The 12,958-nt window shown below is 39.2% G+C and overlaps 1 protein-coding gene across 1 annotated transcript in view; it reads right to left on the bottom strand.

The window, feature by feature from the left end:
• Positions 1–909: 909 nt before the first annotated feature.
• The window catches only part of RB1 (RB transcriptional corepressor 1), a 71,147-nt gene continuing 59,098 nt past the window's right edge, over positions 910–12,958 (bottom strand). Inside the window, exons 18-27 of the mRNA XM_069010678.1 lie at positions 8,965–9,083; positions 8,430–8,575; positions 7,592–7,737; positions 6,944–7,048; positions 5,793–5,906; positions 5,542–5,708; positions 4,661–4,691; positions 4,194–4,339; positions 3,892–3,941; positions 910–2,906 (exon numbers count right to left, since the gene is read on the bottom strand). Coding sequence (XP_068866779.1) covers positions 2,833–2,906; positions 3,892–3,941; positions 4,194–4,339; positions 4,661–4,691; positions 5,542–5,708; positions 5,793–5,906; positions 6,944–7,048; positions 7,592–7,737; positions 8,430–8,575; positions 8,965–9,083 — 1,098 coding nt within the window. The 3' untranslated portion in view covers positions 910–2,832. The remainder of the gene's footprint in view (positions 2,907–3,891; positions 3,942–4,193; positions 4,340–4,660; positions 4,692–5,541; positions 5,709–5,792; positions 5,907–6,943; positions 7,049–7,591; positions 7,738–8,429; positions 8,576–8,964; positions 9,084–12,958) is intronic.

Here is a 12,958-nt window from a genome sequence, read left to right as displayed (position 1 = left end):
TTCACAGAGGTACCTTAAAGGTTATTTGTGTTCTTCAGGAAATCACTGTCACCAGATAACATATTTGTAAGGTGGAGCATTTGCTCAAGTGTATCAATGCCCTTATGCCTTATTAGTGACTTAATACATTGCTATTAATAAAATGGTCCTCAGAACACCAGTCATCATTTCTTAAGCAAATGCACATTATGACCAGCTTGTTACATTTTAAAATATTTCAGCTCGTACTGTGCACTGGTATCATACAGCCATAATCTTCTCCAGCCGTTTCACATTTGGTACAGATGTCTTCCTGCAGCCACTCCTGTACCTGAAATTGTGTATTTACAGGTTCCCTACAGCCGTCCCAGTACCTGTGAGGCACCTGCTGTTTAGTGCAGCCCCTCTGCACAAGCACTGCCTAAGCACAAAATTCTTCACTTGCAAAGAAGGCAAAGGCAGTGAGGAAGAAATAAATTCCTATGACATATAAGAACAAACAGCATTTGGAAACAGTGGACAGCAGGAAGAGCTTAAGGTATAAAACATCAAATTAAGGGGCTGGGAGTCAGCTCATCCACCTTCAGATGGCTACACAGCCAAACCAATAGAACAGGCCTTTCCAGGATGCAATTTACCTGACCTCATCTTACACCCAGGGCTTAGGCTTTCTACAGGAACGGCTGCTTGTTGTTAAGCACCTAAATTGGCCATCACATTTTGTGTCCAACTTCTGCTGTGATTCCTAATTTTCTTTTTTCCTGGAACAGTTTCAATTTTCCAGGCCATTTTTAGTACAGCAAGGTCTCACTCTAAGAGAAGTGCTGTAAAACACAGTAAGATTTCCATATCTAATAAAAAGCCATTAGTTTCAATACACATTTATTTGCATAGGTACCATATGAATATAAGAAAATTACTGACTATAAATCCTTTAAAAGCTATTTTATTTATCTTGAAAGGAGAGAAACTGATTAGTTGTATAAAATAATATTGTACATTTTATGTAAAGCCTTCAGTCTGTTTGAACAAAAAAAATACATTGTCACAGTAAAGAAATAATGAAGCTGTTTAGATACTGGACTGTATCATCCCTCTAGCCAAAGGAAGAATCTTGACTGCTGTAACAGAGCTTACAGTCAGTGTACCCCAATGTTAACATATATCCTGTCTGTAAAACTGCAAAAAGTGAGAAAATAAGCATAAGGTACTTATGGAAGTCTGGAAACTTCTGTACATTTTTCAGTAGGAAAATGGAAGCCATACTGAGTCTAAAAAATATTATTTTAAAATTAATTTACAATCAGTTTTGCTGCTCGTATAATTTTTATTAGCTCTAGGGTTAGCTTTGAATCAACACAAGAATGGATCTTTAAAAAACTTCCTACTATAAGTATTCTAGGATCAGCTAAGCAATCTCTAAATAAGCTACCTGGAAGATGTTGGTTTAAAACATCTGTGTCATGAACAGCATGCTTTTTTACTGTACCTGTTCCTAATTTAAGTAGCTGCAAAAGTTAAATTTAATAAAAATGGGTAATTTTAAAGCAAGACAATTTATTTGCTCATGTTTTAATCCACTGTAAATAAAACATGTGCTTTTGTTAATTGGGTATTTTACAAAACTTTGTTGTGGCAAGGAAAGTTCCAGTATCTGAATCAGTAACTTACAAACACAAAAGATGAAAAAAGTATTGGATGGTTTTGTTTAGGTTTTTTTGCTAGTTGCAAAATTCACAAGTTGCTCAATTAACTGCCTTTTCAGTGAAGTAAGGCAGACTGATTTTCCCAATGTGGGTTTACCACATTCAGGTATTTGCAGATGCTGCAATAAGGCCAATGGGAGATACCCTGTGCTTTTAGAGACCAGGCTGCTCTTACCTGGAACCCAACTGGAGACACTCAGCTTCCAGCTGTTTCTCAAGCTGTTTGGCTTGGCTACAGTTGGGTGAAAATTCAAAGAAATCAAGAAAATTCTACATCATTAGAATTTTGAAATCTTATGTGTACCAGCTATGGTTTGGGTTTGTTGTTTTGTTTGGTTTTGTTTTTTTAAAATACTTGAGATTTCCCAAGATAAAAAAAGGGCACATCAATTACTCTGCATATGGGAAGAAACTTCAGCTTCTGGGAAGGTTCTCTCTGGGATTCTGGGGTGAACCTCTGTGGGATTCACATTCCATGAAATTCAAACTGAGGGACAGTGTACCTGCCCTCTGAAATGACAGTGGGGTGAGAGCTGGGGAAGCAAAACTACAAAATGCCAAGTGTTGGTTTCAGTAGTAAGGCTGTGAAATGAGTTCACTTTGAATTCGGGTTGTACTCCTGAGGTGAGGCCCCGACTCTGCAAGGCCCCCAGCTGCTGTGCAGTTTAATTTCATGGGAATTTGATGTGCTAATTATGACCAGAGACAGAAATCTTTGCAGTAAATGGCCCACCATTTTCAAAATTTTCAAGTGATGAAAATCTAAAACTCAAATCTAAGAAACAAAATTAGTGCATTTCAAATCACTCTAGCAAACATTTAATCTTCAGACATAAAAAAATCGATCCAAGGAGACTGAACTGGCTTAAATCAGTAATGCTGCAACAGGAAATTCAGACGCTTTCCAAGACTTTTTAAAAATCCTCAAAAAAAAATATAAATTAAATTCAGTGGCTTACATTGTATGTATGCTACATCATAAGGCAAAGTATCATGGAAAACATTTAACAATTTAAAAAGTACAAATGCTTTCAACTAGCAGTTTGGAATTAAAGCAACTAAAAAAGCAACTCTATTAATGAAGGCTGTAAAACAAAAACAATCTTAAGAGGGCCAGCAGTGCAGCCCCTTGTCCTGAGGAAGAATCTCACTTTTCTTCACTGGCTGAGGTATCATTTCCATCATTGAGCTTCTGCTTTTGCATTCTGGTTCGAGTAGATGCTACAAAAAAACCCAACAAACAAAAAGAATGAGATATTTTCTTCATAATTACTTCAGACTGATTACTGGAAAAATTTGTAATGACACAAGGAATAGAAGTACATTCTATTGTAAACGAACCAAATCGCTCATTATAGGACAAACACCTAATTTTGCATTGTTTCAGCCATTCTTGCTCCATCTTACAGATCTTATGAAATTCCTTCCACCTGTTCACTCCAGTTCTCATTGTCCCTGTCCCCTCACTGTGTCTGTTTCCATCCTCAAGGAGGGCAGATGGTTTGTGTCACACCGGGAATCTCGCCTTGTAGCCAGGCAGATGCTGTGGGCTGAGCACTGCCCACATCCCTGAGACAGCCTGCCCAGGAATGCCTTTTCCCCCCAGTGGCACACACTAACACCACTGGACACGAGACAGAACTCTCCTTCTTAACCTCTGCCATAAGTAAACACTGAAACATTTTCCCTATCTTAAAATAAAGGAGAGGTGCCTGGATCCACACTCATACCTATTTGATGAGCAAGGTAAGAGTTTTTAACGGGCAAATCTGCTCAGCTGCAGAGCTCAGATTCTGCCACAGAGTGAGAATGCCTGGCCAGGCCAAGTGTGCTCCTTTACATGAGTGGAAAATACAACTCAGATGTGGGGGTTGGAGCCATTTTGCTTTTCATGAGCTAGATTTGAGTTTCATTGTGAAACAGAAAAGTGATCCCATAAGATCTGAAAGAAATGCTGACCCACAGTAGAAGAAAAAAGCAATCTCAGACGTTTCAATATAAAAGACAGCAAAGCAACAAAACCACTATATATGGTTTTCCTGTGTACATAAATCTCCATTTTGTAATCTGCATTTTCAAGACTAAAATGCAGCATGTACAAAAGCTAAGCAAGCTACCCAAATCACATTGGTGTTGAGCAGTGTTTTCATCTGGGTGGGCCCAAGGCACTCAGTGCTGTGCAGATTATGAGAAAAGTAATACTCACTCATTTCTGCCAGCTTTTGTTGGAACTTGGACTCCTGGGGTAGGTGTTTGCTGCAGACAGAAAGCATAAGTTTAAGTTAATAAAAATAACTTTTTACCCTCATAACCTAAACTTTAAATCAAGGGGAGTGACTTCTGACATCAAAGCATATAACTGAGGGGCTTCATGCTTCCATCTCTCTTTGATACAGCTGCTAAAGCTCATGAATTAACACAAGATAGGATATCAGGAAGAAGTTAGGATGAAGACCCTGGGAACCAAATATATACAAGATCTCTGAAAAGCCCAGGATAATCTCTCACCTTCCATCTGCCTCGTCTTGCCCCTCTATATCGAAGCGCAGCCTCTTCAGTGGCTTCGGGGCAGCAGCACCTGCTTCTGCACTGCGCTTCAGCTGGCACTCACTGTTGCACAACATCTGGTTTATTTTTTGAAACTTTTCAGAAGTCTGAAGTGACAAGAAAATAGGGAAAGAATTGCCAATAAATCCTGAAACCACTCCAACTTCCAGATCATCCACAAAAAATTAGAAGTTCTAAAACACTGGAGTTTTAAGAACTCTTATCTTGTGCCAAAGCAACTACAATAAAACGCAACACATTTTAAAAGTGAAGTCTGGGTATTTGAAAGGAGTTAACAGAACTTCCCTATAATTACTATATTAAAGCAGACACACTCACTGGCCGGCTCTAGAGATGTGAGCAGGCTATCCCGTTCCTCCAAAAGTTATATGCATTTAAGACCAGACATTAAAAATGTTAAAACTCACCCCAAATGATTCTCCAATTGACACCAAAATTCTGCCAAATGAAGAAGAGAAATTTAAGCTACATTTAACAATAACAGAAGCATCCACTAATTTGCACAGGTTAGCACAAGGCATTGACAAGGTCTCTTCCTCTCTCCCTCTCTGCGTTAACAGTGCAAATCCATACTGTGCTTTACTGTGTTGAGACATTTCTCTTTGAGCCAGTGAATGCTGAATCACCAAATGAACTGAATCACACAGACAGAAATGAAATTGTGCCTTGAAACAATCAGAGGCCCCCATAGTCCGTCCCGTATGAGCAGAAGACCCTTCAGTGCTGGGTACCCAGACTATCATCCTCTTACTTTACCTTTAGGTGTTTGCTAATCAACCTAAAATACACAATCTTTTGTGCACAGTGGGACTCACTTGATCCTAGCCTGAAAAGCCACGGAAACTGGTACATTTACTGTCATCCTCATCTGCTAAGAACTAGTAACCAACAGTTTGAAATGTTCTGTTCAGCCAGCTAAATGACCATTTTGTTGCAAAAAACTATTTTCCCTTTAAACAAGCTGACAAAGCTCATCTGTGTTTTTTGGGAGTGTGATGCAGGGTCAAAACCAACAATATTTAAGCAACCAGGTGAGGAAACTCCTCTTAAGTGGGAGGTAAAAAAAAAAAGAGAAAAAAAAAAACAACAAAAAAACTCCTTGAGCACAACAGAAAAGCATTGAATGATGAATAAAGATTCCAAATACAGGACAAAAACTATTAACCAGAAATTCCATGATAGCCACAGACTACTGACAAACTAGATTGTGCAGGTTTTTCAATTTTCTTCCACTAAAATCCCTCAAATACCTTAAATTTTGTCAAAGAAATGCTTGTCAACAACGTACCTAGACCTTGGAGTCATCTTTGTGGGTGACTGAAACCCATCAGAGAATTTGTATGGGCTCTTCAGAGGTGAGATGTAGATGTTATTGCCAGCAGGAACACGCCGAGGAGAGTTGGAAAACTGGTAAGGACTGCGAGGAATGTGTGGGATAGGTGACAGAGTGGGAGGCTATAAAAATAATAAAATAATCATAAGGATTTATTGCCTGCATATTTCTAGTCTATTGAATAAGGAACAGAGCTAATGGCTTACCCTGCTGGAAGCATACTGCAAAATATTTGTTTTCAGCTTCTGCATAAACACTAAATTGTAAAAGACTATGATGGAGTCATACTGTTCTTCCCGGATAAGAACACGTTTGAAAGTCTGCATAGGGTGAGAAAATCATACACAGATTTAAAAAAACAGAAAAAACCCAGAATGATAATTTGACATTTGACAGACTCAAAGTCACTCAAAGTCTGTGTTAGATTAAGAGCTACAATAGCACATGGGTTGTATGCAAGCCATTGCAACTTCTCTAAACTGTTGGGGACTTTTCCAAACATGTATGAGCACCAGTACAAGCACCTACTTCATTAACTGGCACAGCCCCTTGGTGGGAACACAGTTCTAACATTTTCCAAATTTAAGAACAATTTGCTTTCACACACACGTGTCAAAAAGTCTAGACTACTGTGCGTGCCTTGGAAGGCTAAAAAACTCATTACTGACCTGACGGGGATAAAATAGTTCTCTAGGCTTGGAGACAATGTCTGGAGTTTAGCCAAGATCCACAAATACACTGTGAGAAATTCTGCTACTGAAAGGATGCTACAGTTCCATTAACTGGTGAGGGTTTTTTTATTGATTTCATTACTGTGCTGTGCAAAAATTTCAGTACATTAAAACTCCTGTGAAGAAAGGAACTTCTTCATGTTAGAATTAAGCCTGCAACTTTAATACATACACAGCTGTTTGATATATAGCCATACATCTCTATTTGGTATCAAACCATGTTTCTATTGAAAGCTTCATTAGAAAGTCATCTGCTTCTCTTCCCTTAATGCTCCATGGAAGTTAGACAAGTCATAAAGGAACTTGGGTTGGTTTTGAAAGTCCTATTAGCTCTAGACAGAAAATTTTTATCTAGACTCCAAATAGAATCATAAACCTTTATTTAGTATCTTTCAAAAGATGGAAAGAAATTTGTTTTCTGAGGAGAGTTACCAAACTATTTATGCAAGATGTTTAAAAGAGATACTTAGTATTAGAGTCAGTTTTCTTCTCCATAAAATGGAGATGCAGTGCAGCAAAAGTTTTCTTTTGTATGTCCAGGTGTAGTTTGTTTTATTTTGATTTCAGAGGAAAGTAATTAGTTTGTAAGATTTTTATGGAGGAGTAACATTTAAGAACTTCCATACCTCTTGATTTGTGTTGCAAAGCTCCTTGTATGCTGAAACTATTATTTTAAATCGAAGATCTACATTCTTCACTTTGCATATGCCATACATGGAACACATCATGATCTATTAAAGAAACAAGACAAGACAACTGAAAATGCAGAAAATTAATTCAGCTTCTTCATTTCAAGTAAAGAAATAAGTTTTCTATTACAGATTGTGCTCTATAAACTAGCAGCCAACTCAAATTCATAAGAACTTCCAGAACCTAAGTCAGCTACTGCTACCTCCATTTCTATGTGACAAACAACTAACTGAAGCTGATAGTATCTTCTCAATACCGTATGCTGCAGTTTTAGTGTAGAATAACGAAATATTTATCAGCCACACATGTTTTTTTCCCCAAGAAAATCACTTTAATGTAAATTATTAGAAATTGTTGTCTCTCATCATTATTTTGAAAATAGCTGAAAATGGTATTTGAAGGTGCCGTATTAAATAATTGCCATTGCTTAAAAAACTGAGATGACAGATTTCAGTCTAAATTAAGTCCCCCTTTCAGTGATCAACAGATTAATAGAAACTCAGAGTACAATTTCTAGTGGCTAAAGAACATAAAAGGAACATTTTGTTCAGGAGATCCTTTTTAAACTTTTTTGTTCATGTTACCTGGTCCAGGTGCCTGTCTCTCATTAGCTCATACTCATTTTGCAGTGTGTGCTGAAAGAGGGTCCAGATTAAGGCTTCCAGGTCAGGATGTTCAGAGAGAAGGTGAAGGAACAGGGTATGGAGTCGACGATAGGCCAGTAGATACACTTCAGAAACAAAGAAAAATAAACTGAAATTGTTGTAACAGGAGTATACAAAATGAAAGGAGTGCAATTGAGGAGGGACAGCATTGGACTGTTCACCATCTCCAACAAAAAAAACTACCACACATCAAGGGAAAGTAGTAGAAGCCAGGTTCAAAATAAATGGAAAAGGTTTTCACATGAGAGAGTGGACACATGGAAGGCCACACCAAACAATGCTGCACACGTGTGTCTATGCCAATTCAAAGAGTCTGAACAAGCACCTGGAACATGAATCTGCTGAGAGTTACTAAGCAGACACAGCCACAAAAAGTTCAAAACCCACCCCAGTTGGACAAAGTCAAAGCTTGGGAAAGCATTCAGGGGAAGCACCATCCATGCCTGCCCAGTTGTTCAGCTTTGCAAGACATCTCTTTATGGTCACTGCCGGGAAAAGGACACTAAGGCAGAACCCTCTGAGCCCATATGGACATTCTTACAGCCAGGATAGGTAAGTTTTTAATTCAAACTCACAGTGGGCAGAGTGCACACAGTAACCACCTGCTGGCACCATTCTGCCCTTTCTTCCAGAGGTTTGCATGGTGTTCATTACAGGTCCCACAATGAACTTTTCAGAAATGCTGAGTGCCAAAACCCAAAAAGGATAAAAAGCAAGAGAGAACTTTGCAATGTCAGCACATACAGAAGGAACAAACCTTTCTTGTAGAACAGAGAGAGGGAGGTAGATTTCTGTGGTTTCTGTGTTTGGGGGATCACAGCAGGCTGAACATCTGGAGTGGAAGCAGCACTTAGAGGAGGTCCAGATGCTTTCTTCTTAGGAGATTTCACAGGAGAAAGATAGCTGGAGGTTCAACACATATTAAGCCCTTAACATCACAGGACAAAGGAACAATTCTAGATGAATAATATTTGCAGGAACTCTTCCTTCTTCCCCATTAGAAGAAAGGAATTGCTATTGTGACCTGTTATCCCCATATTATTTGATGCAGGGACTTATTTATTCCTAGGCAAGTAATGTAACAGTTTACAATTACAAGTTTGATAGGGCTGGGGAAAAAGTATTTCAGCATTTGATTTAAATGTTTTATGTATAATAAATATCTACAAATACAGTGGTTTAACAAATCTTAAGTGCCAAGCCTAACAAGTAGGAAAACAGAATACAGGTGGATTTGAATATTAAGGGTGATATCAACTTCACATTTTCCTAGACCTCAGGCATTCACTTACAGGTCTGCAGCAGTGTGGTTATGCTGGAGAGGCATATTGAGAGTAGAAGTGGGTTCAGGCTGATCAGCTTGACCTTCTCGCTCTTTTGACTGCTTGATAAGATCAAACAGAGGCGACCCCTAGAAAAATTACAGGAACCCTTCATTACACTGAGAATAGACCACCACTCTGAAGGAATTTTGTTCCTTCTCTAAAACCAACCTCCAAAATGTGAACCTCAACAGAAGATTAAAGCTTTTAAGTACTTAAGAACACTCATACTTGGCAAGATAAATTTTAACCATTTAACTTTGAGATATTAAATACTTAAAACACTTTTTTTCCTGTTTCAACAGCAGTCTATTAGATATAGGTTAACTACAGATTTGAGACAGTTGTATTAGTTGTATTCGAGTCCCTCACTACCATCCTATTGAAGTAATTTCTGAAAAGAAATTAACACAAGAAAACACATGAAAGGACACATTTCAAAAAACACAATACAAACAAAAAATCCTCCCAAACCCCATAAAACCTCAAAACCAAACCAACCAACCAAAAACACCCACCAAAAAACAGCTAAAGGAAACCTCAACCCATTGGTGACTGAAAGTTATTGCTGTACCTACTGTCAATCCATTTCTGCTACAACATCTACCCAATATTTTATATTTGATAATACATAAACCACAGTCACTTAACTGCACTGGGGACTATTTAGTCTCTGCAGTATCATGTTCCAGAGCCACTGCTGGAAAGAGTTAGACTGACTCTGGATACATTAAGTCTCTGCCCTCATGGCCCAAAGCAAACCCTATTTTGATTTGAGGCTAATTATCAGTCCTTTAACCCAGTCCTCTGAAACTGAGAGCTCGAGGTAGGAGGTGATGCAGAGGGAATGTAAATGGAAAGGAGAAGGTTCTGGCTGAAACCACACCGGCCCATCTGCTGACATTAGTAATAAACAGCAGTCTTGCAGAAACAAAATCTCAGCCTGCTTGCGAGTCGCACAGAGTGTAGAATTATGCTGAGACAGCAAAACTGCACTGGAAAATATCCATATTTCTAAATAACTTTGAAAGCACAGGGTTGATGGCTTCTGTTTGTTTTATTTTCTTTAAACAGGAGACTCATACTTGAGTACAATGTTGCCTCTCAACAGTGCAGCATCAGAACTCCTGAAACAACAGAGGAACATTTGAATAGCAAATATGTGCCTTCTTGAGAGTGGGAGGTGGGGGAAGCAGTGTCCGTAAGACTCGGGATGAAGTGGGCAAAACCAGACATGCAGCATTTTCCTCAAATGATCTCCCCAAAAGACAGCAGTAAAATCTGTCAGCTCATTGCTCTGTGCACAATGCACTGTCTGATGGTTTATGGTCTGTTTGATCCTCCAAATGCACATTTTTAGTATTAAAATGCACTGGCACTGATGACAAATCTGTAGCTATGAAGAGGAGCACAGCATGCATGTAAAGCATGAAGGATCACCTGGATAAGGCAATAAGAAATGGCCTACTAAAACTAGACTAGATTTCCTAGAATTAAAACTAGCATTAAGATATTCCTTATTTAGACTTATTTCCAAAAAAAGAACACTTTTTTTTTTGAAGTGCATCAAATAAAAATTCAGAGTGACAAGATGAGAGTGATGAGATTTACAATTTTTCACACTGCAATTTTTAAATTGTGCTTTTGGTAATACTGGAGCCGTTTCATTCACAGCAGAAAAAACATCAGTTACTGATTCATAACCACGTAGTTATTTCTCCATCATTTTTAATTACTTCAGCTCTTGGGCTGGTTTGAATCACTTTTCCCTCCATTTAGGAGTGCACACACTTCTCGTTTGTGTCTCTCAGTGCTGCCCTTGCTAGAAATGCAGGCACGTGACCTTTTCCATTTCTCATTCTTCTGGCCACTTGGCCTCTTCCTTTTTTATTATTCTCACCACCACTTCACTTTGCTCTGAAGAATCCAAATTCCTTTCCCAGAGCAGTCATTGCTGAGGTATCTTGACTAAGAGTGAACCCTGCCTCATTCATTTCACATTTTAGTGATTAATGACTGGAAAAGTATTGTTTTTAATGAAGGACGAAAAGGGGCTGATAAAAGGGAATGAGAGGTCTAGAAAGACAAGCAAAAGTTATTATTCTTGAGTTAGCACTTGAGACCAACAGCTCCAGGTCCTCTCTCACCCTTGCTCCAATTCTGCTCACACTATTCTGAGTGATTCCATTAAATAAGGTATGGGGGACACAGCCATTTGCTACACACAGAAGGGATCTGCCTACTTCTGTGTCATTTCCACTCCTCTTCTACCTGCCAGCCTCAGCAATCAGTCAGGCTCCACATAAGTCAATCAAGTCATCAGAAAGTTAACAGAGAAAGCAAACCCAGATTTAAGTCTGCTCCACAGACAATCACAAACAGAGCCAGAACAAGCAGTAAGAACAGACAGGGCAGCCACACCACAAAGGCTGGGAGCAGAGTAGAAAAAAGCAGGAGACAAAGTACAAGATGTTGTGCATTTACTGACAACAACATATTCCATAACCTGATTGGCACGTGGACTTTTATCCGACAGGAATGTACAAAAATAACTGCTGTTTTCCATCAGTTAGATGAGCTACAGTCAGCAAGAGGATATTCTTTGTGTAGAAACATCTACCCATAGAGCCCCAACAGCAAGATGCAGTGAGTCCAACACATCTCTTTTGGTTCCCACAAACACTAATTGATGCTGTGGTTAAAAAGGTGGCAAGACAAACAGGGTCCTACAACCCAGCTGGCCCCAGCAGTGCAGTGCTGCCAGCACCAGCAATGGCAGGGTGTGAGAGAGCGCCATTCAGTGCGTGTCCCTGGGCAAAGACTTGTCACCTATGCTGGCTGCACAAACTTGTCAGCCCTGTGGCTGCACGAGCAGAGAGAGATTGTTTAGCTTTCAGACCTGGTGACATTTAAAGTGGGTGTTTTGTTGATCACCACTTCCACCCTCCTCTCAGACTTTTAGGTGCAGCCCCCTGTGCTCTTTCCCCAGGGACCCCTACCACTGTCACGGGTACCCTTCTAAATGCATGGCCACGTAGTTGGAGAAGTAGGTGCTGCACTGACAAGACTGATACCTCACAAAAAAACCCCTGTGTGCCATAATGTAGAAACACAAAGAGATAGGTTTTCTCAAGTGCAACTACCCCTCCTGCTGCAAAACTGATGGGTTTAATTACAGCCATGTCTCCTTTCTTTACACTTAAACATGAAAACACTTCTACACCATGAATTCAAAGCACATTCTGCAGCTTGCAGGGTGTTTTCAAGCTTATCAGGGCAAACTTCGGCTTCAGTCCCATTATTTGATATTCAACACTCATATGACAGAAATACAGCATCATTAACCAGGCAATTACCAGTCCTCTAAGTAATAGTCACAAAGAACTTTAACCCCTAGGTCCAGCTTAATCGAATAGGAATGTTTATCAGGAACTCGTTTCTAAAGCGATGTTACTCATGCTATCTTTTACTAATTTCATATTGCTTTTTAAAGCTTTTAAGCAGCACTTAACAGGTGAACAGGTCACCTCCACTGCATGCCTTTAACATGAAAGGAGATTTGCAGTTTTTACTTTAATTTAATGCTCAATAAGTGATTAATGTTACTAGATGCAGCCACAGAATAAATTTCACTAATTAAGCAAAATGTTGCTTTTTGTTTAAGACTTCCCTGTGATGGCTACAGAACCTCCATTTTATTAGTGCAAAAAGCAAGAAAGCAGTGAAGACTTAAAATTTCTCAGGGTCAAAAGGCCACTGGCATCAGAATGAAGAGTAAGAGTAAAATTTGACTCAGTTCCCTCTCACAGTACCCAGGGGCTAACTAACTCTCCATGGCTAAACTCTGAATTAAGTGGGGCTTTGTTAAGAGTGGCTTTGCAGGATGCTTCCCTGCAGCAATGCCTCCATCACAAGCATCTGCAGTGATTTTTCCCCATCTGAAAGCTCCTTTTATGGACAAAAC

This window comes from Aphelocoma coerulescens, chromosome 1, assembly GCF_041296385.1.
Source record: "Aphelocoma coerulescens isolate FSJ_1873_10779 chromosome 1, UR_Acoe_1.0, whole genome shotgun sequence".
In the NCBI taxonomy this organism is placed as follows: domain Eukaryota; kingdom Metazoa; phylum Chordata; class Aves; order Passeriformes; family Corvidae; genus Aphelocoma; species Aphelocoma coerulescens.
This window is presented reverse-complemented; position numbering and strand designations above follow the sequence as displayed.